Source organism: Aotus nancymaae, unplaced genomic scaffold (assembly GCF_030222135.1).
Source record: "Aotus nancymaae isolate 86718 unplaced genomic scaffold, 86718_ANA_hifiasm-v0.15.2.pri h1tg000008l, whole genome shotgun sequence".
Classification (NCBI taxonomy): Eukaryota; Metazoa; Chordata; class Mammalia; order Primates; family Aotidae; genus Aotus; species Aotus nancymaae.
Genome location: NW_026988419.1, coordinates 36,460,304 through 36,486,237, shown reverse-complemented (window position 1 = coordinate 36,486,237; position 25,934 = coordinate 36,460,304). Strand labels below are relative to the sequence as shown.

The window sequence follows — 25,934 nt, the reverse complement described above, 5'->3', positions numbered from 1 at the left end:
CTGACAATCGAGGAATGAATTAGTTAACCACGATGTGCCTGCGGACTCATAGAGCACCATATCCACTGGGTTCCACAGGGGTGAGGCACAAGGTGTGGGCACCAGTTCATTGTTTGTTCATTTGCTCAACAGTTCTTGAACACTGACTATGTGCTAGGCATTGCACTAAGCACTGTTAGTTTCTCACTGTGACCTGTGGTGCAGAAAGGACTCACAGAGGACAAAGCCACAGAGTCTCCCATGCATCTACAGCCCTGAGTGATGGCAGGCACTCCCACCCCTGCCACAGCAATGAGCTATGTCTCTGTCAGAAGCCAGGGAGAAGCAGGTGGGATGAGGGGCCCCAGGAGCGGCCGTGTGCAGGAGCAGGAGGCTCTTCCTAAATTGATGTGTGTGGGGGCTGGGGGTGAGGGGAAAGCACAAGTAGTTATTTCACACCAAAGTATTAAGACCTTTTAAAACAGAATCTGCTAAATAAATGTCACCAGGTCATAAAAGCAGAACCTAAGGCTCCAAGAGGAGGCTTCATTTGTCTTCCTTGGTACGTGATGCATCACAGTCAGAAATGATATTTAGGACACCAGGTCCTAAAAACTGCTGACCAGTCACAGTGGTGGTTGAAGCAAACCTTACAATTTTAGAAAGTTCTCTGTGTCAAAATAGCAGAATTGAAGGCTGTATTAAGAGTAGTTTCTTCTCCATTAAAGGCAAACCCATATCACTTCCTCAAGATCCCAAGTGAAACCCCAAAATAGTAAGGCAGGCAACGTGGCAACTCAGAGAAGCAGATGAAGCATCAGAAATGGCACCTTGTTCTTAAACTGAGAAGAAACTTACAGTGTGGCTTCCTTCTCCTTCAGCTCCCTGGCTCTTTCAAGTTCTTCCGAATTTTCATGGGCATTTCCTAAGATAGTCTTACTTCTCAGAATAAAGGATAGAAAAAAAAGTTGCAATTAATTTTTTTTAAATGGCAAAGCTGTTAATGGTTCTGGTGCAATTTATATCTCAATGATTTTTACCCCAACCCAAAACCACTGATTTTCACTGAAGGTATATATGGTTCTCTCCAAAGCCATCCAGTAAATCTATTCTCTCCCAAGGATCCAACTGAGAATAAGATTTCTTAAAACTTCCACTTAAGTATCAGCAATTAAGGTAACAATCAAGTTGCCCACCCTTCTATAAACATCCTAAACTTCCCAAGTAAAGAAGTGACTTAGCTGAAACTTCTCTGACTCCTACTACATTCCCCACTGCCAGCTCAGCATCTCATTTGTCCAGAAATGGGGTCATATTCACCCTTCATCTGACAGAACAATTCTTCATCATCCAGAATTCCTTTTCTGGCTCTTAACAGATGAAGTATATTGTTTCCCTACCCTTTCCACCACCCGCAGTCTATTCCAAGTGAATTGCCTGGAGCTTGGCACATAGTAGATGCTCAATAAATGTTTGTTAAGCAATGTCTGTTAATAACCTGCAAGCACAAGGGATCAGAATACTACATCTGACATTATTATTTCTATTTATTATATAACTATGAAGAGGAAACAAGCAGTATTTTTCAAACTATGGACCATAACCCATTTTGAAAGCCATTGTGAAATCGATTTAGTGGGTTGTAGTCAGCAAGATTTTTTTCTCTAATGAAATAGAGAAAATGCCAGAATGCATCACACATGGTAAAAGTAAATATGATTTTATGAAAATTTTATTTCCATTTTACATAGTATATAAACTATATATATGTGAATGTGCATATGGGGTCATGATTGTAAGATATTATTTCTCACTGGGTCACCATCTAAAAGCCATTGCTCTACAGGAGAAGCAGTTAGCACTGACCCAGAATCAATTCCACAGCACAAGACAGCAAATAATTCAATAGCTCTTCAAACAGGGTCACCAAAAAGTATTCTTATGAAGGAGGCCCTGCCTGAAGCTTCTAAGAACAGTTTCATCAACTGTGGGCATCTCCCCCACCTTTTCTCCTTGAACTGGTTTGCTTATTTCTGTTTTCCATTCCTACCCCTCTAGAATCCAAACATGTCCTGAGCAACCAAATTCCTCTCCTCTAGTTCCTGAAAGAGCATTCATGCCCAGGTTTGGAGCAATGGTACCTAGTTTGCATGTACTGAAGCTATACTTAAAGACTGCTGGGATTCTGCATGGGTGGATGTTTTTGACATATGACATATATATTAGCAAATGAAGCATTTAAGTGGTGATGATGAAAACTATGGTATATGTCAAAATAAATTACAACAGATTTTGAATGAACTGTAAACCTGAGCTTGACAGCTCCACTTGGCATTCAGCCTAAAGAACAGAAAAGTAATTGAGCAGTGACATGTAATAATCAAACATAAAGTCACCAGAACAGGAAAGCCCAGGTTTGAAATGAAGCAAATCTAACTCTTTTGGGTTAGTCTAACTCTTTTTCCATAAGGCGGTATGAGGAAAAGTTAGCAGTCCTTCCCCATCACTCCCCAACCCTGTTCCCAGAGGAAGCATGAGCAAGGCTGTTTTTACTTTCTATCCATGTCTGATGCGGCAGCATAATGCAAAGCTGTGCGTCCCCAGTCATCTGTTTCATTAACGTTGGCCCCTGTGGTCACTAATGTCTCAATACAGTGGAAATGACAATTTGCAGCTGCATAGTGCAAAGGGGTCCTGAAAAACAAACAGCAATTTATTACTTCATTCAGTCTGGAAAACAGGCTCGTTGTTGGCACTAGCACTGGCAGCAGTATTCCTAGGGGTGTGGAAAGCTTCTTTCAACTATACAGGTTAGGTATCCCTTATCTGAAATGCTTGGAACTAAAAGTGTTTTAGATGGTTGAGCATCTTTTATTCAAAAATCCAAAATTCAAAATGTTCCAATGAGCATGTCCGTTGAACATTACATGGCTGTGCCCCAAATGTTTCAGATCGTGCAGCATTTCAGAGTTTGGATTTTCAGACGAAGGGTGCTTAACCTGTATAAACTGGAAGTGAGGCTACAAAGACAGTGGTGTCACACAGGCCATCTATCATGGATCTGTTCTTTCTCCTTCCTAGAGCCTATCCTAGTTCAGGTCTACATTATTGCTTTTCTGGACCATTGTAAGCCCATCCAATTGACTTCCTTAGCTCTAATCAAGTGTCCATAATTTCTAGTTAGTCTGAATGAAGAATTTTTTAAGATGCAATACCCATGTATAACAATCATGTTCTAAAACCTTTGGTTCTCTCTACTAACCAAAGACTTGATTCCTCAGCCTAGAATTGAAGACTTTCCAAAACTGGTCCCAATCTCCTTTGATAGGGTATCTCTCTCCCATAGATGTACCCATTAGGATAATCAAACTGGATGATTTGAGGCTTTCTGGATTATGTCCATACTTCCCCCAGCCTTTGTCCAGGCTGGTTTACCCCTGGGAGTACCGATTCATGAATCACTTCCGCTCATTAAAACCCCACTCATCCTTCTTGTCCCAGGAGCTAGTTCTCTTTCTTTTGTCTGAGATGGCTTAGCTACTCTCTGGGTCTCTCTTGAGTTCTCATCACATATTGCCTTGATTTTAGCACTGGTGTATTGTCTCATCTTCCCCACTGAACTGTAAGCTCCTAGAGGATAGGGATGTTGGTTAATGAGAAGAACAATGCAGAATCCAAATCAGAATGAGAAGCCCTGGGCTCTGGTGTGAAGAGATGTGCAAGCTGGCCCAAATCACATCCCCTCTCTGGGTCTGAACGTTTTCACCCTTATTTCAATAAGAACTTTTGAGCTGCTGTGTCCTTCTAGGTCTAAATTATGTGTATATGTATATGTATAAATCATTTAGTTTCTCTCTCACTAGTTGATTTTTCTTCTTGTTAGCTCAAAAAAAGAAATGTTTAAATATTTTACCTATTGAATTGCATATGTTTTAACTAGACTGAAAATTATCAAGTAACAACCTCAAGACAGGGTCCAAAGGTAAAGCTTCTAAGGTCCTTCTGGGTGTAAAATTCTGTGTACATGTATAAATGATTTAGTTTCTTTGGGTTCAGCTTTCTCATCTATTAAAAGGGATAACAGCATTCCCACATATCTCATAAAGTTAGTATCAGAAAACACAAGGACCGTGCAAAGGGCAAAACTACAGAAATATTAAGTAATTTGCTGTACATTACTTATTTTTAGCTCTCAATTATTTAAGTTTTTCTGATATGACTAGCCAATAGTCAAAGAAGAATAAACAAATGATCAGTTTTCAAGAATAACTATTTCATATTTTATAGATAATTTATTGGCTCTCTCACTAGTTGATTTTTCTCCTCTTTAGTTCAAAAAAGAAAATTTTAAATATTTTACATATTGGATTGTATATGTTTTAATTAGACTGAAAATTACTAGGTAAGAACCTCATGACAGGGCCCAAAGATAAAGAGAAAATGATAGTCAGTTCTTGTCCTGAGGAGGTTCACAGTCAGGTGCGGATGTGAGAGGTGTAAGAACCAGAGCAACTCCATATTGAACAAGGGCTAGGTAAAATGAGGCTAAGACCTACCGGGCTGTATTCCCAGATGGTTAGGCATTCTAAGTCACAAGATAAGACAGGCGGTCGGCACAAGATACAGGTTATAAAGACCTTGCTGATGAAACAGTTTGCAGTAAAGAAGCCAGTCAAACCCCACCAAAACCAAAATGGCACAGAAGTGACCTCTGGTTATCCTCGCTGCTACACTCCCACCAGCACCATGGCAACATCAGGAAGTTACCTTACATGTTCTAAATAGGGGAGGCATGAGTAATCCTCCCCTTGTTTAGCATATAATCAAGAAACAACTATAAAAATGGGCCACCAGTAGCCCTGGGGTTGCTCTGTCTATGGAGTAGCGATTCTTTTATTTCTTTATTTTCTTAATAAACTTGCTTTCACTATGGACTCACTCTGAATTCTTTCTTGTACAAGATCCAAGAACCCTCTCTTGGGGTCTAGGTGGGGATCCCTTTCCCGTAACAAGGAGAGAGACAAGGAGTCAGAGTCCACAAGAACAGTGTGAGGTACTCCGCAGTCATGGAGGTTTAGGATGCTGGGGAGCAGAGACGAGGGGCATGCCCATCAGAGTACAAGGAGGTGTCACTGACATGAATCTAAAAGGGTGGGTAGGAGCTGCCTTAGACAGGTTGGTAAGAGAAGAACTTTGTGGCAACCTCAAAGAAGGAGGGTACATGTAGAGAGGAAAGGTAAAGAGGCGCAATGGGGGAAAATTATATATATTCATGAACAAATATATATCCACAAGCCAGTTGGCATCATGGCATTATTTACTTACATAAAGGACCATTAAGGTAAGAAGAGTTTTATGACCCATTGGTGCTGTGTGTGCTTAATGTTTTAAATGTGTGACTTAATGTTTTAAACATGTCTGAAAATTCATCCCAAGATGAAATGTTCAATACATATAATAAAATGCTCTAGATCTTATGACTAGGACTTATGTGTTCTACCTTGCTAGAGACAGAATTTTCTAAACTATATCCATGCAGGAATTTTGTTTTGTCTTTTGACTGAAAAAAAGACAATTGTCAATTCTAAACAGGAGCTGTGAGTAGAGATGTTTTCTTTGTGGCTTATTTGCTTTGCGGGCAATCTCCATGAGAAGAGACTTCCTTCCGGGAAGGACGTAATCCCCCCACCTAACTTCCCAGTTTACCATTTCAACGTAACTTGATTACTAGATAGACCACTCCCAGTTCCTTTTATTTAGGCATTTGAAGCAGAACTCTGATTACATACCTCCCACACTTGTCCTTTTTATGGAAATCTGCTCCACTGCTCTGCAAGAGTTTTATACATTCCACATTACTAGAAAGACAGGGAAAACATCATTAAGACGGAAGAGATCAATTACTGGCCTATCTTCAGCAAGAGCCATTTTCTGCAGAGTGCAGGACCAGATGAAAAGATAGCTTCCAGTCTAAATTCCGCTAATAAAAACCTGAACATATTAGAGTAATGACACATTGTAAGGATCTAAAGTTTCTATGATTCCTTTTTCAAAGCTAATAAATCAACAGATTAAAGAACTTGGTGGAAGATTTTCAATTCCATGACTAAGAAATTTAATGATTATTACATTATTAAACCCTCCATTGATGGTTTCATCGTTTATCCTGAAATTCTTTTTCAAAACCATCAAGAGTTTATGAAACAACCACTTAAACCTATAATAATTTCATGTCCCTTTAAACAATGAGTCAGAGCGGATGGGCGTTACCTGCTATCACAGCAGAATGAATTCACCATGATAACCACTTTCAACCGAGACTCTCCTTAATGGAAAATAAAGCAACTGCATTTCCCTGTCTTTGTAATTTAGGCAAATAAATGTGCAGAACCAAGACTGAAAATGATGTCATGGTGCACAGTGATCTTCCATAGCTTCTTTATCATTCACAGAAGCAATAAATCATATTTAATAGAGAGAAAAGGACCCAGTGAAGTGATTTTTCCTATTAAAGGGCATGTAGCTAAATAGCAATTCTAATAGGAATTTCAGACATGAATCTGGAATTGTGTGTTGCCACTTTCTGTACAGGTCTGATATTTTTTAGATAGGGGCATAAAAAAGAGACAATTATCCATTATTGTCTTGGGATGATAGAAGTGGCCTAGAATTATTACTATAACTATGACAAATGATCTCAATGATAAACCTGAGCAGGGCTCTCTTCACCCCAAATCCACCCTTTATAGCCACCTTCTCAGAGAACTAGCTGTTTCCATCATAACATATAAGAACTTTTTAAGATAAGTATGTGTTGATGTAGCATGCCAGCTGAATGGTGTAGCATTCAGCTGATCTTACTGAATGATGCCAAAGAATCAAAGGCAGTGGTTAAACCTGCCTTTGGTTTATCCTGATGAATCCAACTTGTGCAGCTCATAAAGCTCATACAATTTGGGAGCTCAGGTGGGGGTAAGGGGGCTTTAAAATTATATATATATATATAATTTTATATATAAAATTATATATATATATAATTATATATATAAAAGCCCTTATATATATATATATAATTATGAATACAAATCTAGCAATAAGAATTCAGAAGGAACTCATGTAAATAAGGAGCCCTAAAGTGTCACCATTTATCCACCTCTGATAAATAGGTAGTGCCTTTGGTAATATACAAATGACAAATGGAGAAGCATTGCTGTTCCTTAAGGACCAGGAAATTGATTAAGAACCAACACCTTCCCCAAACAACGTCATCCAAGAGATGCCATGTTTGGTCAATATGCGGTCACATAGATTAATAATATAGTAATCAGAGCTTCAATCTTTCACATACCACTGGTATGTGAAAAGAAAGTAGCTGATGAAAAAATTCTCCTTACAACCTTAAAAAAAGGTAAGGGTTAAATCACTGCTTGCCTGTCTTTTGTGTTTTCTTGACCTATGTTCACATTTAATCCCTAAAAGACTAAAAATCAGATTTGAAACAAGGACAAAAATGTCTATAAACGAACATAAATTAATTCAATCTTTGATTCTCTTGATCATCACCCACATACCAGCAACAAAAGAGGAAAAACCTAGGAACAAATTTCAAATTATTTTCTTTTGGTGTATGGGGTAACAGATATGTATTCTATAGCCTGAAAACTATAATTTAAAAAAAGAAAAGAGAAAGAAGAAAGCAAAAGAAAAACTATCTGCTATTTCAGATGGGCTAATAATTTTTCTTTGGTGAAACAAAATGCAAGTAATAAGGAAATACAACAGTGATATTTGATAACTGGTAGAAATGATTCTTTCTTATTTTACTAAGGAAATTGCCTTTGATTCAAGACAGCTTAGGTCAATAAAGATGAATTAGTAATTAAGTCATAAAATAACTAGAATTGCTAACTACTCACCCTCCTGCAGCAGCAGCATGAAGGCACGTTCTTCCAAATTTATCTGGGGTGTCTATTTCAAAGCCTGCAGACAGCACGTGCTCATTACTAAACAAGGATACTATGCTATACTTTTGTCCTAGTTAAACCACAAGAAACATTGCAGAGACAGAAAAATCAGTTAGTAGAAAAACCAGAATGCAAGCAATTGTAGTCAGAAAGAGGTTGTCATGGAAACAAATGGTAACTGCTCAAGCTTGGCAATTTTATAGAAGAACCGTGAAGTCAAGGATTTATTTTCACATTCAGCCCTGGGTGAACCACAGCCCCATTTTTTAATCCCAGGATAGAAATTTATGAAACCAATTTGAGATAAGTAGGGCAATAGACAGGCAGATAGAACTCACAGACAAAACATAGAGGCAAAGGAATAATCTTAGCATGCTGGAATAGATATTTTCTTATGTATTGGTTTAAGAGTTGAGAAACATGCTTGCATGCAAGGATAATTTTTTAAACATGCAACAGCAGTGAAAGCGGAATCAGTCATAGGTAAAGTACTTAAAGGGAAAAAAAATGCCTCTGGGATATCTGCTGAATTAATTCATAAACAATCTTTGCCTTGCAGACCTCTACCACTTTTGAAAGCCCAGGAATTTCTTAATATATGACAGTCGGCAGAGGTGGTGATAAGAAAGACTAGCAAAGCTCCAAACCAGAAACAATCTCTTGGCTCCAAAGAGTCTCATATTTAAAAAATAGAAATTAAACCTAGTTGGAAGAAATCAGCCATAGTGATTTTTCAATGCCCAGGGAGTGGGAGTAACATGACATTTTCTACCACCAGATGTAGGGTATTTGGCTTTTTTTCTTTTGTTGAAAAATATTAAATGCTAAGTCATCATTTTAAGTCTCAAAGACTTTTCCTTCTTCTGTGATGTAACCTTTCTATAACCTCTGGCCATCTCTGCCTCTTTTCACCTTGGAACGCCCAAGCTTTAACTTGAAAAACAGACAAGACTCTCATTCTGGGACAGGAATAGTGACATTCAAACAGCTTTAACACCAAGAATTGCTGTGAGCTGTCACATGCAGTTAGCTAAGGAACACAACTCATCCTGCCAAGTCAGGTAATGACAGGAAGCACAGGCAGCCACTCACTCTGACCACACACTTGAAGCCATTCATTGACTCATGTACAGGACACATTAAGCCTCATCTCTGCTAACAGATTTACTTACCCGATGATAACAACTTTCTGCAGCAGTCAGAGTGAGCATTTAGGGCAGCTAAATGTAAAGGGAACATGCTATGGATTCCACACCTGAGGAGTAAGAAAACAGAGCATCTCACGGCAACAGATCTCAAGATACATGCAGAAGAACAATTACCTTTCTAGATTCTCTGATGAAAATTAACAATGCTTTGTGTAGGGAGTCTTGGCTAAAATAATTTGGTAATTCTTCCATTCAATAAATAATTATGCAATCAATTTCCGCTTTAAAATAATAAATGCCTGAATCAGAACCAGAATTAAAAGTCCATTACCATAGGAATGTATATTTTAAGAAAATCTGTTTCACATAAACCATGACTCTTTAAATTTAAAATTAATTTCCCTCTCATTTTCTTTCAGCTTGGTGATTGTATGTCTCATTCCCTCATTCATCTATTCAACAGTTTCTAAGTATCACAGACTATGCTAAGGGCTGGAGATAACAATACTGAGCAAGACAAACTCTCAATTTTGAAAGGCAACCTGTTTTCTTTTCTTTTTCTTTGTACTTTTTTTTTTTGAGACAGAGTCTCACCCTGTCACCCAAGCTGGAGTGCAGTGGTGCTGATACAGTGATAGAGGCAGGGGGCAGAGAAATTCTAGGCAGAAAAGGGCAGGTCCCCAATAAAAACCCACTCTCAAGCTGAAAAGCCTGAAACTGCAACCGAAAGTGAGAACTTCTATCCCTGTTTTCTCACTCAAATGTTGCCTTTTCCTAAACTACCCATGGGCCCTGCCCCACCCAATCCTGTGCCTATAAAAACCCCAGACTCAGCCAGTAGACAGGACTACGGCTGAACATCAGAGAGAAGTGGCTTGACTTCAGAGAGACAGCTTGATGGCACAACTTTGGAGGAGAATCTGACCAGAGACAGCTGGACTTCAGGGGAAGATTCTGTACCCATCCTGTCCCCTTTTCAGCTCCCCTTCCCACTGAGAGTCACTTTCATCAGCAATAAAATCCCCTGCATTTACCATCCTTCAATTTGTTCATGAGACCTCATTTTTTCTGGACACCAAACAAGAGCTCGGGAGCCACCGGTGCAGATACAAAAGGTTGTCACTCTGGCCGTTTGCCCTCGCTGGTGGAGGGCCGCTGCCTCATGCAAAAAGGCAAAGGGCCCACTGACCTGTTAACACTTAAGCCAATAGTGGACAGCAGAGCTAAAAGAGCACTGTAACATGCCCTCGAGGGGCTTTGGGAGTTGCAGGCACCCCCACCTGGATGCCACTGCTGGGCCTGCACAGAGTTTACTCCTGCCATTGCCAAAGCAGTCAGCTGATTCCAGCACTCATTCACTCCAGTTCCCATACTCATTAGCTCGCGTGCTCCTTCCTGTGAGCAGATGAGAATGGCAGGCTGAGTAAACAAGGTACCCTTGTTGCGAGTCCCACAAAGGGGTCAGGGAAAGAAGTGTGATCACAACTCACTGCAGCTTTGACCTCCCTGGACTCAGGTGATCCTCCCACTTCCGCCTCCTGAGTAGCTGGGAACACCACAGTTGCACATCACTACACCCAGCTAATTTTTTGGTGTATTTTGTAGAGACAGGGTTTTGCTATGTTGTCCAGGCTGGTCTCAAACTCCTGGGCTCCAGCAATTCACCTACCTTGGCCTCCCAAAGTGCTATGGTTACAAGCATGAGCTACCATGCTCAGCCCTTGTTTTATTTCTTGATTTGATAAACAACTATTATTGTTGTATTATGTCCCAAGCACTTTCCTAGGAGTTAATAATGGCTATATTGTTGAAAATAAAGTTTTGGATGAGAATAAAAACTAATGTTTGTCTTTTGCTGATCAAACTTCATCTTCCAACCCACATCACAATACCAGTCACAAAAAAAAAACAGTTGGGAGTAATAAACATTACTTTGCATATATTTCATAAACTTAGTAGCATTAAAGAGAGAATCTAGAAATGGACTTTATAGATCAACCCCCACCACAACACAGTCCCCTGGATGACCCCTTAAGGGACAGACAGCCTTCTGATGGCAGCACTTTTTGCCTTCAGGATTAAATCCTCCTCCTCTTCCCTACTACATCTTTTTCAACAAGGACCCAAAGCCACGTGCTGAATTGTAGTTCATACCAAGCAGCATCACCAGGTGATTCCTGTTACTTACAAGCATTTACAATGTTAGTGACCATTCCTCATAACATCTCATTTTAATCAAATAATACATTTCAGATTGTTTAAATCTTCTGCATAATACAAGCAAGTATGGGACTATGGCTGTTTACACCCTGCAGCATTAATTACCTAAGTCTCCTCTCTGGCACAAAGTGGCCCGTTTTCAGACTCCATGCTTCATAAAGAAACACATATTATTTGAATTTGCCAAGCTTTGGGTACATATATTTTATTTACCATCTCAAAAGTTATTATGAGGGTGTATCTTTGTGACTGCATGAAAGGACATACACATTCACAGACATTTCATGGTACTCAGTGTTTTGCAATATTCAATTCTGTCAGCAATTAACCACTGTTTTCTTTTTCCATAATAGCTTCTTCCTATGTACTGATGGTTTTGTTCAGTCTTCCCTCTGTTTGTTTTCCTTTCCCTATATGGAGATTCCAGCCCAGTGTGTGTAATAGCTGGCATCCATCAAGTGATGCAATTTGCTTGTCTTCCAGGCAGCGTCATGTGGAGAAGAACTGCTTGTAATTGCCTCTCTCATCATTTACCAAAAAAAATTCTGAAATGCAATTGCATCAGTAATGACCTTGATGCTTGTGAAAGGGGAGAGGGAGTTGGGGGACGGGAGACAAACTGTTCTACTTACACTATTATTTATATTGTTCCCTCTTGATTCAAGAGAAGCATTCTTTTTTTTTTTTTTTAAGTGCACAACATGTTTTAAAACCTACTTATTAAATGGAACTTAAAGCTAATGCGATTTTATCTAATCATTTTATTTGTTTTGGGAATTTAAGGCAAAAATCTGTGATTAAATATATCTGGACATTTAGAAGAGGAAAATGGATAGAATATTTTCATTCCTGAAAGAATGTGCCTAGAATCAAAAACTGGATTTCTCAAGATTTTTTTGAGCCTTCTTCATTCTTTAAATACACACATACATACATACACACACACACACACACAAAAAAAAAATATGTTCATATACACCCATAAATAAAAATATATATACACATAATACATATACAATATAGTTTAAAAAGTTCCATATATATTTTTACATAAAACAATATAAGCAAATGAATTAGAGGAAATAGCATCAAACTCTATAAGAAGCCAAATGGGAAAACAAAACTATAAGTGATAGTATAACAGCAACAATATGATATATTCCATAAACCTCATTACCATTTTTTCCAATCAATCTTGGCACTTAAAACCCCTGTCTTTAGATAATTCATCACACTCTAGATTTGCTGATTTTTTTTTCACTCCTCCTTACAAACCTGAGAAGATGGGAGAGATAGAGCTACTCTAATTTAAAAGGTATAGTAAAAATTCTGTTTTATATATTTTTTATTCCACAGTGAATAAAAAGTTACTACCTCGGTGTAGGATTTGAAAACAGATTAGTACAGACTCAAATGCTATGGCATTTGCACTTTCATATGAAATTATGGTTCAAGTAGTAAAACTGTTTCAAGTCAACATTGGAAAGAAAAGTAGAATTCAGTGTCCCTGGATCACTTCAGAAACGATTTATGTATTTCAAAATAAAATTACTACTTTATTGTTATAAAATAAAACTGATCATAAAGGAAGGATTATAAAACCTTTCACAGGAAAATTAGGATTTGGCTATCTCAGCCAATTAAGAAGCATCACTCTTACTTCATCAGGTGTACGCCAAGGAAGATCGAGAAGGTAGGTGCCAAATCACACTAAAGTTAACAATGCGTAAGTTACAGGAAAGAGGAGACCAATTCCAGTTAAATTGCCACATTTATTTGACCAGTCATTAAATTAATGGAACACATTTATATTAGCTAGTTCTAATTTAGCTGTTAGTTGGCATCTCCTACCCAGTTATTTCAGAATAAATGAGGTCTGCAGGCCTGTCTTGCAGAGAGCTATTAGAGGTGAAGAAAGAGCCTTCACACGATTAGAATTTGGGGTGTTTGAAGCTTTCTCCATGGCATCAGGGAGATGTGGCTGCCCTCCCTACATCCAGTCTTTTCTAGAACCTTCTCTTTAGGCCATTTGAGTAAAGAACACATGATTAAGGTGACAGAGTCAGAAACTTGGGGTTTGAGTTCTCATTTTGCTACTTGCTATCTACTTCATCTTTGGTAAATGCATAATGCTTCTCTCAGGAAAATAAGGTAATCACAGTGACTCTATCACACAACAAATTTAAGGGCCCATTGAGATAATGTTCACGTAGTGCTAAAATAGAGCATCAGGCAAATGGAAATCCTTTACCATACGTGCTAGTAGGATTGTTGCCCTTGAAATTTGTATAAGCTCAATTGGTAATCAGCAGTACATGAGTTTTGAAGTTGTAATCAGGTTGTACTTCCTTAAAATCAGGTGTGATTCCTTAAAAGCCATGAATGAATCATGATTAATTAACATTTCTGTTATCTTTCTGCGTAAGTGGGAATGGTTTAGCTTTGCTCACTGAGTGGGTGAGACAAAAACACTTCCTAAATTTAAAATAAGATAATCTTATGGTTTTTACCAAATGATCAGTCCAACTAAACCAATTTCTTACGAATTTTATCTATGCAATTCCAAGTATTTGGTATGCACCCTTAAGTGACAACCATGAGACCTGGTCCTTGTTATTTGCAATCAACAGATTTTTCAGGGGTTCCTTTTGAATCAAGTTTAAACACTTTAAAGTGGCTCGAGAGGCCCCTTCTCAATCTGGCTGTTGTCTAATCTGCATATTCTAAAATCTCAATAAACGTGTTTCCATTCCGGTAAGAACCAGGCTCTGTCCTGCTCCCAGGCCTTTGCACATGCCAGTCCCTCCACCTGAAACGCTCTTATCTTTCTCTACTGCTTCTCTCATTATTTCTCAAACTAATCAGTGCATCTCTGAGGCTCTGGAAATGTCTCTGGGATCTCAAGAGTTGTGAGAATTTTAACTTGTCTTTTCTTTTTGATAATAATCTAAAACAATTGGCATAAAAGCATTTTTTTGGCTCATCAGAGTGGCCCTTTATCACTGCATACCTCTGCCTAATTTCAGTGTCCATGTTTGTATTGAGGATCACACTGGTGTTGGGCCAGTGAGAAAAGAATAAAGATGGACTCAATGGACAAGTGATAAGGCTGAACCTAGGGAGGGTCAATGACAATGCAGTACCTGAGCTTTCCATATAAATGAAACTTGGCAGTAGCTTGAATAAGGGGCTGTGTGCTGCATGACAAGTCCACGGTCCCACCACTTTAAGCCACTGCAAAACCTCCATTCTTGCAGTGTATACTGAACTCTAAAGAGCCTGAACCTCAGTCACCAGGACCGTAAATCCTACACAAATGGTGATTTCACTTTGGCAAAATGTCAACTATCACATCATTTGTTATGTAGAGGCAGCAAGCCACATGCTTAGGAGCTGAGGCTCCAGATCCAATAGACTGAAGATGAGTCCCATTTCTACCCCTTACTGGCTCTGTGACTTTCAGCAGGTAACTGAACCTCTCTGTGCATCAATTACTTCACCTGTAAGATGGGGATCATCATAGCATTTACCCCATGAGGTCGCAGTGAAAGTTAAATGTAGCCCCTCAGAGCAGTGCCCAGTTTGCTACTACTAAATTGTGCAGTTAACATGAATGGTGTTGGTTTCTGTTTCCATGTATTTTGTAATTTTTAAAATTTGTTAATGTCAAAAGCCTAAGGAGTTTATCTAGTTTATGTTTATACATATTCACATGACATTATAATAAAAATAACCACATACTAAGGATCTAAAAGACCCTTGCTACCATACCTTCAGACTTGGTTAACCATTACTTCTTCCTTCTCTAGTCTTGCGAGACTGGGTTCCATGTCTTAGATATGTTTTTACATGTCCAAATGGCACCCAGAAATTGCTCTGGCATCACACTTAGCATTCATGATTGTATTGCTTGTTTAAATCTTACCCTCAAGAGATTATAAATTCCTCAAGGGCAGGGACCTCTATAATCCCAGAACCTGGCATCGTACATACTACTTAGGACTTCAACCAATATTTAATGAATGAGTGAATGTCAGAGCCAGTTATCTATAAACTACAATACCCCTAATTCTGCTGCAGTTGAGGCAGAAAAAGAAAGCATAATTGGTAAGGGGATAGGTGAATTAAAATCCTAGAGACAAGTGCCCCAAACTAACAGAATGAAAGAAGATAAACCAGAGGGCTTGGACACCACATAAAGTTGCATGAGCACGGAGTTAAACCATAGGAAGTTGCTCTGACCTAAAGTTCAGAGAAGCAAAAAGAATAACAAAGAACACTCTAATCAAGGGCTGACATTTATTTTAGATTCAAATAAATCCTTAAGAAAGTAATAATGATAAAACTTGTCATATAGAGTTCTTTCAAATACATTTGGCTATATTGCTTATGAATGAAGAGAGGTTCTTTTCATAAATGCTATTTTTTTTTACTTATTTATGAAAGGCCTATTTTTCTCCTCTTTAATAATCCTATAAGGAATCCAGAGAACAGTGATTTTCTGAGAGGCTTTTGGCAAATTTAATCTTCTCCAATTACTCTTCCCTTCATTTTGATATTTTGCCCTAGGGTGGTTTCCATTCTCCCACACACACAAACACACAAAGGCACTTACACACACACATATAATCACTGCCATACGGAATCACTGTCACTGAAGGTAGCATGTCACATCCCCAGATACATTGAGACAAAGAAAGCAGACATAGCTCTTTGAGGTTGAGACAATGTTTCTGTCATCTGTGTCCCTAGGACATAGCAGAAACAATGGAATAAAAAGATACTTGAACAACAATGTTATTTTTAAGGCACTTTTGCTACATGGTCTGTGTTTCCATAAATTGAAAGTAAAGTAATTACAAGGAAATAAACTTTAATCATATTGAATTAAATGTTTTTTAGGAGAAAATTTTTAGTGACTATTGGATCCAGCTAATTTTTATTCCTAAAATGAATTCAAGTCTGGAAGAAAATCAGAAATTCATGATTATTTGGCTAAAATTCCCCAAGTAACCCAAAGCTGAAAAAAAAAAAAAAAAAAACACTGAAAATATTAACACATTACAGGTAAAGTCAGTTGGTGCCTAAATATTTTTTCTCTTGCTGAATTAACACTGAGCATTTATTATCTCTAGCTTTGGGCATCCATGATCTGGCTGGGAACTCCAGAACCTGGTAAGAGCATCTTGAATCCTAGTGTAGAGCTCTTCCCACAAAACTGAGAGGCTTATTTTAACTTGCAACATCCAGATTCTCTTCTCCTCTGTAAAGAGATACCCCACTGCTAATACTATTTGTCAGCATTCCCCTCTTCTGTCATCCCTCAGCCTCATCTTTAGCCCAAGACCTCATCTTTTCTTCCCTGGACATTTGCAAGAGGCTGCCAAGTGTTTCTAGCCTGGACTGCCTCCAGTATGTCTGGACTGCTATCAGAGAGATCTTTCTTACACACAAATGGGATCATTAGACACAACCTGTTCTACACCCACTTAGAATTCTTTAACAGCTTCCGAATGACTCAGAATGGAATCTAATTCCTTGGCAGGACTTGCAAAGTCCTTTGAGATGTGGCTCTTCCAGGCTTTCCTCCTCATTTCTTTCCATTCCACCCACCAAACATCCAGTGTCACAGCTTTAGAAATGTGCTTTTAACATGTTCACATGTTTATGTCTTTATAATGACTGTTCCCTCTTCTTGGGATATCCCTCCTTGCTCGCATTTCTCTTTCTACCCCATAATTCTGTCCATCTAGCAAACGTCTACATATCCTTTATTTTGTTACAACATCATCTCTTCTGGGAGACCCGGAAAATTAGTGTCTCTCTCACTCTGTTCCCACAGCCTGGTCCAAATATCCATCTTAACAAGCTTCACAATACACAGCCATTTGTACGTGTTCTTAACTCTACCACTAGACTGGGAGATGTTTGGAACTCCGTTCAACTTAATATTGAACTGATGACAATAAACCATTATAGCCTACCAATCTACCACAGTGCTTCCCATAACTCACTTTAAGTCCAGAACAACGGACCCTCTGTGAATCTGATTTCATGATCCCATTACATCTTTCCCAGACCATTTCAATCTTAGCTCATTCTCATGCAAGACTTTCAACTGTGTTGCACAAAATTGACAAATAAAACAGAATTCCTAAGATACACTGCCTTCATACGGTTTTTCTTCTAAAAATTCAGTTATTGTTACACACAGTCCCTGTGATCAAGGCTAAACTCTTTATTCAGGCATTGAAGGCCCTCTTTAATTTAGTTCTACTACCTATTATCAAATAATAAAATAAGAGTTGACATATATTCATAGCTGACTACATGCCAGGCACTGTTCACAGAGCTTTTAACATGGGTTATCTTTTTAATAACCTTAGCAGATGTATTTATAGAACTCATACAGATCTTACCAGATCAAAGAGCTTTACTAGTAACTAAGTCATTTAATCCTCATAATAAACCTACACATAAATACTATCATTACTACAATTTTTCCAATGAGGCAATGGGCCCAAAGTCACACAGCTCATATGGGAAGCAGCTTGGATTGGTGTCAAGGGAGCACCCACCAAAGCCTGGGCTCCCAACCATCATTGGGTCCTGCTCCTGAGTGACGCACAGCATCATCACATTCTCTCCTCTGTCAGCTGAACTCTTCCCTGGGGTGGAGTCTGCCTGTTTTGTTCCTGCTTTCCTCCCTGTTTGGGATGGCTGCCACCCTCTGCGGCACTCAGATAATTCTCAGCCCCTAAAGCCTACCTAAAATTCACCTTCTCCTTGAAGCCTTTTCAGAAAACACTGGCCACTTTTGAACTCTCTCCTCCCTGTCTATATTCTGCAGCACAGATTATCTACACCAAACATGTGCCACTTAAGTCCTGTTTCATTTAGAACTTTATGATATATAATCTTGCATGGTTCTTTGTCTTAAGTGGGTCTTGGGCCTCGAACAAAATTGTGAGCTCCTTAAAGATATCAACGACGTAACTTACACCCTCTGAAATCTCCCATAGCACCCAGCATAGATGCTTTATGTATTTTTATTGAATTAAAGTGCACAGTGAAGTCAAGTCCCCCCTTCAGTACATAGCAAATTGCCTCAATTGTACTCTATAACCATATCATTAAAGCTGAACAAGCACTCTGAAGAAATTCTGAATTGGCCCAGTTATGTTACTTATGTTATGTTATGTTATGCTATGTTATATTATGTTATTTACTTATTTGAGACGGAGCGTCGCTCTTGTTGCCTAGGCTGGAGTGCAATGGCACAATCTCAGCTCACCGCAACCTCTGCCCACCGCAACCTCTGCCTCCTGGGTTCAAGTGATTCTCCTGCTTCAGCCTCCCAAGTAGCTGGGATTATAGGCACGTGCTACCACGCCTGGCTAATTTTGTCTTTTTAGTAGAGACAGGGTTTCTCCATGTTGGTCAGGCTGGTCTCAAACTCCCTACCTCAGCTAATCTGCCCACCTCGGCGTCCCAAAGTGCTGGGATTACAGGCATGAGTCACCATGCCCGGCTGTTATGTTTTATTTTTCCCGTTTAATATTAAGCATTGGAAAGGACAGAGAATATTAGAAAGCAAAGTTAGGAATAAAGTTCAAGTTTCCTTAATTAAAACCACTGAAATAGACCTCATTTGGATGAAGCTAAAAAATAAAATTGGTTCTTCTTTGCCTCTGTTTTTAAAAGGCCTCTGCCATTAAAAGGCATTTTATTTATTTCAAATTTAATTTGTATGTAGTGTAATGGTACAGATCCACTTTCACCTGGATAAATGAGAACTATCTACTACTGCACAGAAGAAGCTTTTTGGCAGTATTCCCACTTGAGGCAATTATTCCACCGTATTTTTGCGGTAACCTACTTGGCTGTGTCAGCTCCGCTGGTTATTAAGGTGTTAATCAAAAGCTCATGACCGTATCTTGCAGCCACATGGAGAGGAGTGTTGCCATCCTTATCCACACAGTCAATTTCACCTCCTGAAAGAGATATTTTAATACAGGATAATGCAAAGATTCAGGCTGATTCAGGTGTTATGTTCTCTGCTAATCTCTCATATTGACCAAATGTTGATTTCTTTCCTATTCCAGTTGTGCATCTTTGCTCTGAAATACAAGAATGCTTTTTAAGGGGACAAATCACCATCTGAAGTAGTAGTAGTAATATATCTGTGTAGACAGAAGTCTATTAGAAATACTTTTGAGAAATCTTTCTGTATTGTCTTAGTTAAGGATTCAAAATCTCACAACTGAATACCTGCTCTGAATGAACAATGTATTCAAATCCCATAAAGTATAATTCTGAAGAAATGTTCAATTTTCATTTTCCCTGCTGAATTAAAGACATATATAAACCTCATGCTAAAACGTAAGAACCAAAGGGGATGGAGAGTTCAGGAAATAATTTCATGTAATTTGATAATCTAGCTTAAAACGTGATGACTAAAATGAGTAAAAGCATAGACAATAAACTGAAAATGCCTAAATTTATAAACACTGTGATAATAATCATCTATACTTCTTTTAATAATATAGTATTATATGTTATTAGGTTTTATTTTGCCTTCATTTCCCCCAGTTTTTATGTCACTAAATTTCTTTTTTTCTCTCCCTTTTTTGTGTGTATGTATATATACAATGGGTCTATTTATTCATTTATCTGAGGAACCATTTAAAAAGTTAGATATCATAACATTTACCACTAAGAATGTTTTTCCTAAGAACAGACATTTTTGCATATAACCACAATTCCATTATTGTACCCAAGAAATTTCACACTGATAAAATAATTTTATGTAATATTAGTGCCTATTCCAATTTCTCAGATTGTCCCCAAAATATGCTTTATAATAGTTATCTTCTTGTTTTAATCCAGAATCCAACCAAAAATTCTGATAGCAGTTGGTTGTTATGTCTCTTTAGTTTCCATTACTCCAAAACAATCCTCCTGGCCATTTCTTTTTTTAAGTTTCTTGTGTCACTGATCTTATTGGAGGCCAAATCAGGAGTTGTGTCAGACGCTCTGCACTCTGCTGTTGTCTTTGGTTTCTTCATTATTAGATTCAGGTTAAACATTTTGGTAATAATGCCCAGAGCAGATGTGTGCTTCCCACTGCATTTTCTTAGGACATGCACTGCTATTCCATTCCCAGGCGATACAAAGTTTGACTACTTGCAATGGGTACCAATTTTCAGCTTGGGAAAAGAAAGAGTTCTGAAAACGGATGGAGGTGATGATTGTACAACAGTGGGAATGTACTGGATACCACTTAACTGTACACTTAAAAATGGTTAAAACAGTAAATTTTATGTTATGTATATTTTAACACAGTAAAAAAAAAAAAGGCTTGATTATGTGGTTAAGTTGGTGTCTGCCAGCACACTTACTACAAAAATGTCTTTTCCCCTTTGTAATTAACAGATAATTTGTGGGGTGATACCTTGAGACTGTGCAGATATCTGATTTCCCAATAGACTTTCCCACAATGATTTTTAGCATATGCAGGGAGTACTTTGTTCACCAGTTACCTTAATTCTTTACTGTATGCTTATATTATTGATATAAGTTCATTCGACTCTGTTTGCTTTCAAAATTTTTTTACTGGGTTTTATTTTATTTTAATAATATGTAAAACACATGTTTCAAAAGTCAAAATAATATTTTTTAAAAGCCTTATTCATTCTTATCCCTTCCTCTTCATTCTCATACACATCCTATAGTAATCATTTTCATTAGTTTTAGTTTCTGCTTCTGTGCTTCTCTTTGCAAAAAAAAATTTCCCCCCCTACTTAAGAGTGTATCCTAGAACTCACTTCTAAAGATCACTTCTTGGAGATCTTCCTCATTTTTGTACAGCTTAATTTTTTTCCATTGCACAGACGTACTCGTTTAATACACTCATCCCCTATGGATAAGCATTTAGGTTATAAATGACATTTTGCTATTATCTGGAATGCTACAGTGAATAATCTCAAACGTATGTTGCTTCATATTTGTTATATGTATCTTCAAGATAAATTCCCAGAATGGAGATTTTTAGGTCAAAGAAAAAATTGGTGTGTGGTTTTGTTAGATTTTGCCAGATTTCTCTGTGGACACTGTGCAATTTTGCACTTTAACCAGCACTGTATGGGAGGCACTTTTCCTTAGAGCCTTGTCAAGCTTTTGAATATCTGCTATCTGTTGGGTGAGAACTGGTATCTCTCTGCAGCTTTCATTTGCATTTCTCTTAGTATGAGGAAAGTTGAACATCTTTTCATATGTTTAAGGACATCCACACAAACTTAGAAAAATGAACAAGTTATTTTCAATAACTCTTAAAATGAGTAAGCTCTATTTCAGAGATTACTCATTTATCAGCAATACATGTTACAAATATTTTCCCACAGGTTTTGCTTTTTATTTTTGGTATTTTTTTCCCATCAAAAAAATTGGGAGCGGGGGCAGGTAATGTATTAATCTTTTATCATGTTTGAGTTTGTAGTTAGGGAGGCTTTCCCTATACCCTGGTAACAAAGAAATTGAAACATGTTTTCTATACTGGAAAGGTTTTCTTTTTCAGATTTGGATAACTGATCCATTTGGAGTTTATCTTGGTGATGGTGTGTTTGTTGACTGACTAAATAAATGTTCCCTGAATGCCTAAAAGACTAAAAATTCAAGAAAACAGTCTCAACAAATTCATAAAGGCAGAAACTAAATTAGTGGTTTCCAGGGGCTGAGGAATGGGGAGTGATGGCTAATGGGTATGAGGTTTCTTTTTGGGGTGATATCTAAACCACAGACACAAATCTATATATGCCAGGATAAGTAATATAAAACACTGAGAAATATAGATATATGAATGGCTTCGATCAATCTAGAAAGATGTGATACATTTGTTTTAAATGCCTTATTTCTGATTGAGAAAGTATTTTCTTATTGTAGAAAATTCAGAAGATGCAGTAAAATAGAAAATGAAACAGAAATACAAAGAAGAAAATAGAAGTCATCTATAAATTCACTGATTATCCCAGATAGTTAGTACTAATATTCTGGAATATTTCCTTCCAGTTGTGTGTATGTGTGCATATGTATGTAGAATTTTCCCATGGTTGAGTTCCTGGTGTAGAAAGAGTTTTTTAATCCTACATTCTCCTTTAATGTTAACATTACAAACCTTTCCATGTCATAAATTTTTTTCATTAATTGTAATGCCTACATAATATCAGTATCTAGAGAATTTATTTAGCAAGTCCTCAATTAATAGGCATTGAGGCCATACCCAAATCTTTGCTATTAAGAAAAACACAGGAATGGACATATTTAGAAATAGTCTTTACATTTCAGATGATTTCCTTTAGTAACTTTTTTTTTTTTTTTTTGAGATGAAGTCTCATTTTGTCGTCCAGGCTGGAGTGCAGTGACGCAATCTCAGCTCACTGCAACCTCCGCCTCCCGGGTTCAAACGATTCTCCTGCCTCAGCCTCCGAGTAGCTGGGATTACAGGGGCCTTCCACCACACCTGGCTAATTTTTGTATTTTTAGTACAGACGTGGTCTACCATGTTGGCAAGGCTGGTCTCCAACTCCTGACCTCAAGTGATCCACTGCCTCAGCCTCTCAAAGTGCTGGGATTACAGGTGTGAGCCACTGTGCCCAGCCAGCAACATTTTTAAAAGTAGGACTACTGGCTAAAAGTATGGAGACCCCGATACAAATGGGCAAAAAGCTTTTGAGAAAGGCTGTACCCATTAGCATTCTGTTAGCAGTATACTCAAGCACTATGCCAAAAAGAAGCCTTTGAGAGTCTTCTCAGACCTGGGGAAACAGCATTACCTTCCAGGCCAGGATACTGGCTCTTGTAATAAGACTGTCCATAAGGTCCTCATCAGATCTACATGGTCCTTCATTCCAATGAATCCTACTATTGGTCATTATAACTAACAACTCCCTAAGATTTATTTTCAGCAAACAATGCTTTTTCCAGCCAGGAGTACTACAGGGCTAGAGTATAAAAATATTTGCTACAAAGTGACATGATTACCAAAAATATGTGTACTTTGTGAAGGGAACAATTGTTTCAAAAATTCCAATTAGCACACACAGGATTTTAGATGCCTCCCTCACTCTCAAGACTTCTGTGTGTAGAATTTTGTTTGAAAATCAATTTGCTGCCAATAAGTTTGCCCATTTGGGGGTTTGCAACTTAATAGCTGTTTACGAAAAGGGAATCTCTTTTTAACTGACTGGGACAGAGAAATATAAATGGCAACCTGAATATAATTACTGATCTTTCTTCAAGTCTTTGTTTCTGTGTCATAGTGGGTTTTTTTGTTGTTGTTGTTTTAGGTTTTGTTTGGCTTTTTTTGTTGTTGTTGAGATAGATGATTTCCTTTAGTAAGTTTTTTTTTTTTTTTTTGAGATGAAGCCTCATTTTGTCACACAGGCTGGAGTGCAGTGGTGCAACCTCGGCTGTGTAACCTGCTGGACGGCATATAACGGGGCTGCCAAAGGCCAATGGTGAGATCAGCCTCTGGACACCAGACTGTGTCTTCGGTCAGTTCCTTTCCCTCTCTCGCTATGACAACACAGCTTCAGACAGCAAACAACCTGATTGGATAGCAGAGGTAGTCTTTGCTTACTAACTAAAAAAGAGTGGGTTTAAAAAAGAAAGAGTGGATTTTTTGGCCGGGTGCAGTGGCTCACTCCTGTAATCCCCGCACTTTGGGAAGCTGAAGTGGGTGGATCACGAGATCAGGAGATCAAAACAATCCTGGCCAACATGGTGAAACCCCATCTTTACTAAAAATACAAAAACTAGCTGGGCATGGTGGCACGCGCCTGTAGTCCCAGCTAGTTGGGAGGCTGAGGTGGGAGAATTGCTTGAACCCAGGAGGCAGAGGCTGCAGTGAGCCAAGATCACGCTACTGTACTCCAGCCTGGTTGACAGAGTGAGACTCTGTCTCAAAAAAAAGGAGTGGTTTTTTTTTTTTTTTTTTCATTATTATCTTACCAAAGCTGGACGATTCTGGAAAAACAAAGTTATGAAAACTAGTAACCCTGATTGGAAAGCAGTCAGGGAAGCAGAGAAAGCTATTCAAAGTCCAAACACCAATGCAATTTAACAAAACAGATAGGGAGGATCCAAGATGGTGGATTAGACACAACTCCAGCGCACAATACCCAGCGAAAGAGACGCAGAAACCCAGAGATCTCCAAGCTCCAACCGAGGTACCAGGTGCATTTCAACAGGTCTGGTCCGAGGGTGAGTAAAGCCCACTCAGGGCAGACAGAGGCAGGGAGGGGTGCTGCTTCATGCAGAAAGTGCATCTCACCTGCGAGTTGGAGGCTCCACCTCTGGTGCTCTGGTCCAGATACAGTGCTTCCCCCAAAGCCTCAGCAATACACAGAACAGGGAATCTTTGCCAGTCAAGTGCCGCCGGGAATTACAAGTGCGGAGTTGAATAAGAGTCTGCAGACTGAGCTATTGCCTCCCCGCCCCCCCCGCCCTGAGAGAGAGGGAGCTGTAAGCGGGAGCAGCTGGGAGGCCCCTACCCCATGACCGGAGAGAGAAAGCTGAAAGGGGGAGACTGCTGGGTGCAGCTGGGCGGGTCCCTAACCTCCCCTACAAATTCCAGAGGGCTGAAGCTCTGACTCTAGTGGGTTGCGTAGCCAGTGTCACAGTCTGAGATGAACACTGAATGATCCAGCCCAGTGGAGGAAGGGCTGGATCCCAACCCACCACTAGAGGGGTGGGACTGGCCTACATGTTTTAACAAAAAACACAGGGAGCCTAGTAGCAATGGGACGGCGTTCTTGATAACCCAGCAGTGCCTACAGGTCAGCGGAAGAGGTGGGCCTAATCTCCCAGCATAAACAGAAAAGACACAGGAAGCTTCCCTAGTAACCTGAAGGAGTCTCTAGAAACCCAGTAGCACCCCCACAGGCAGACAAGCGACCTCATCAAGCAGCTCTCTGACACCACAGCCAGGTAAATCCACAAAGATGGGAAAAAACCAGCGCAAAAAAGGTGAAACCTCAAAGACCAGAACACCTCTTCTCCTTCAAGGGACCACAACTCCTCAACAACACAGGATCACAGGTTGACCGAGAAGGAGTGCGAAGAATTGACAGAAACAGGATTCAGAAGGTGGATAATAACAAACTTTTCAGAGCTAAAGGAACACGTTCTAACTCAATGCAAAGAAACCAAAAACCTTGAAAAAAGGTTATACGAAATGCTAACTAGAATAACCAACTTAGAGAAGAACATAAACGACTTGATGGAGTTGAAGAACACAGCAAGAGAACTACGTGAAGCAAACATAAGTTTTAATAGCCAAATCAATCAAGCAGAAGAAAGGATATCAGAGATTGAAGATCAACTCAATGAAATAAAAAGAGAAGGCAATACAAGAGAAAAAAGAGTGAAAAGAAATGAACAAAGCCTCCAAGAAATATGGGATTATGTGAAAAAACCTAATCTATGCTTGATCAGTGTACCTGAATATGATGGGGAGAATGAATCCAAACTGGAAAACACACTCCAGGATATTATCCAGAAGAACTTCCCAAGCCTAGCAAGGCAGTCCAAATTTCAAATTCAAGAAATACAGAGAACTCCACAA

At 38.8% G+C, this 25,934-nt stretch overlaps 1 protein-coding gene across 5 annotated transcripts in view; it reads right to left on the bottom strand.

Moving 5' to 3' along the window:
- The window catches only part of ANKRD44 (ankyrin repeat domain 44), a 348,906-nt gene that overhangs the window by 98,410 nt on the left and 224,562 nt on the right, over positions 1 to 25,934 (bottom strand). For 3 of the 5 annotated variants that reach the window (XM_021667768.2, XM_021667771.2, XM_064373214.1), the window contains exons 10-15: positions 19,191 to 19,305; positions 9,116 to 9,198; positions 7,896 to 7,959; positions 5,769 to 5,837; positions 2,533 to 2,673; positions 838 to 918 (exon numbers count right to left, since the gene is read on the bottom strand). In XM_021667768.2, the coding sequence (XP_021523443.1) occupies positions 838 to 918; positions 2,533 to 2,673; positions 5,769 to 5,837; positions 7,896 to 7,959; positions 9,116 to 9,198; positions 19,191 to 19,305 (553 nt within the window). Of the gene's footprint in view, positions 1 to 837; positions 919 to 2,532; positions 2,674 to 5,768; positions 5,838 to 7,895; positions 8,014 to 9,115; positions 9,199 to 19,190; positions 19,306 to 25,934 lie in introns of all 5 variants that reach the window. The other 2 variants (XM_021667764.2, XM_021667769.2) reach the window with 1 other exon arrangement.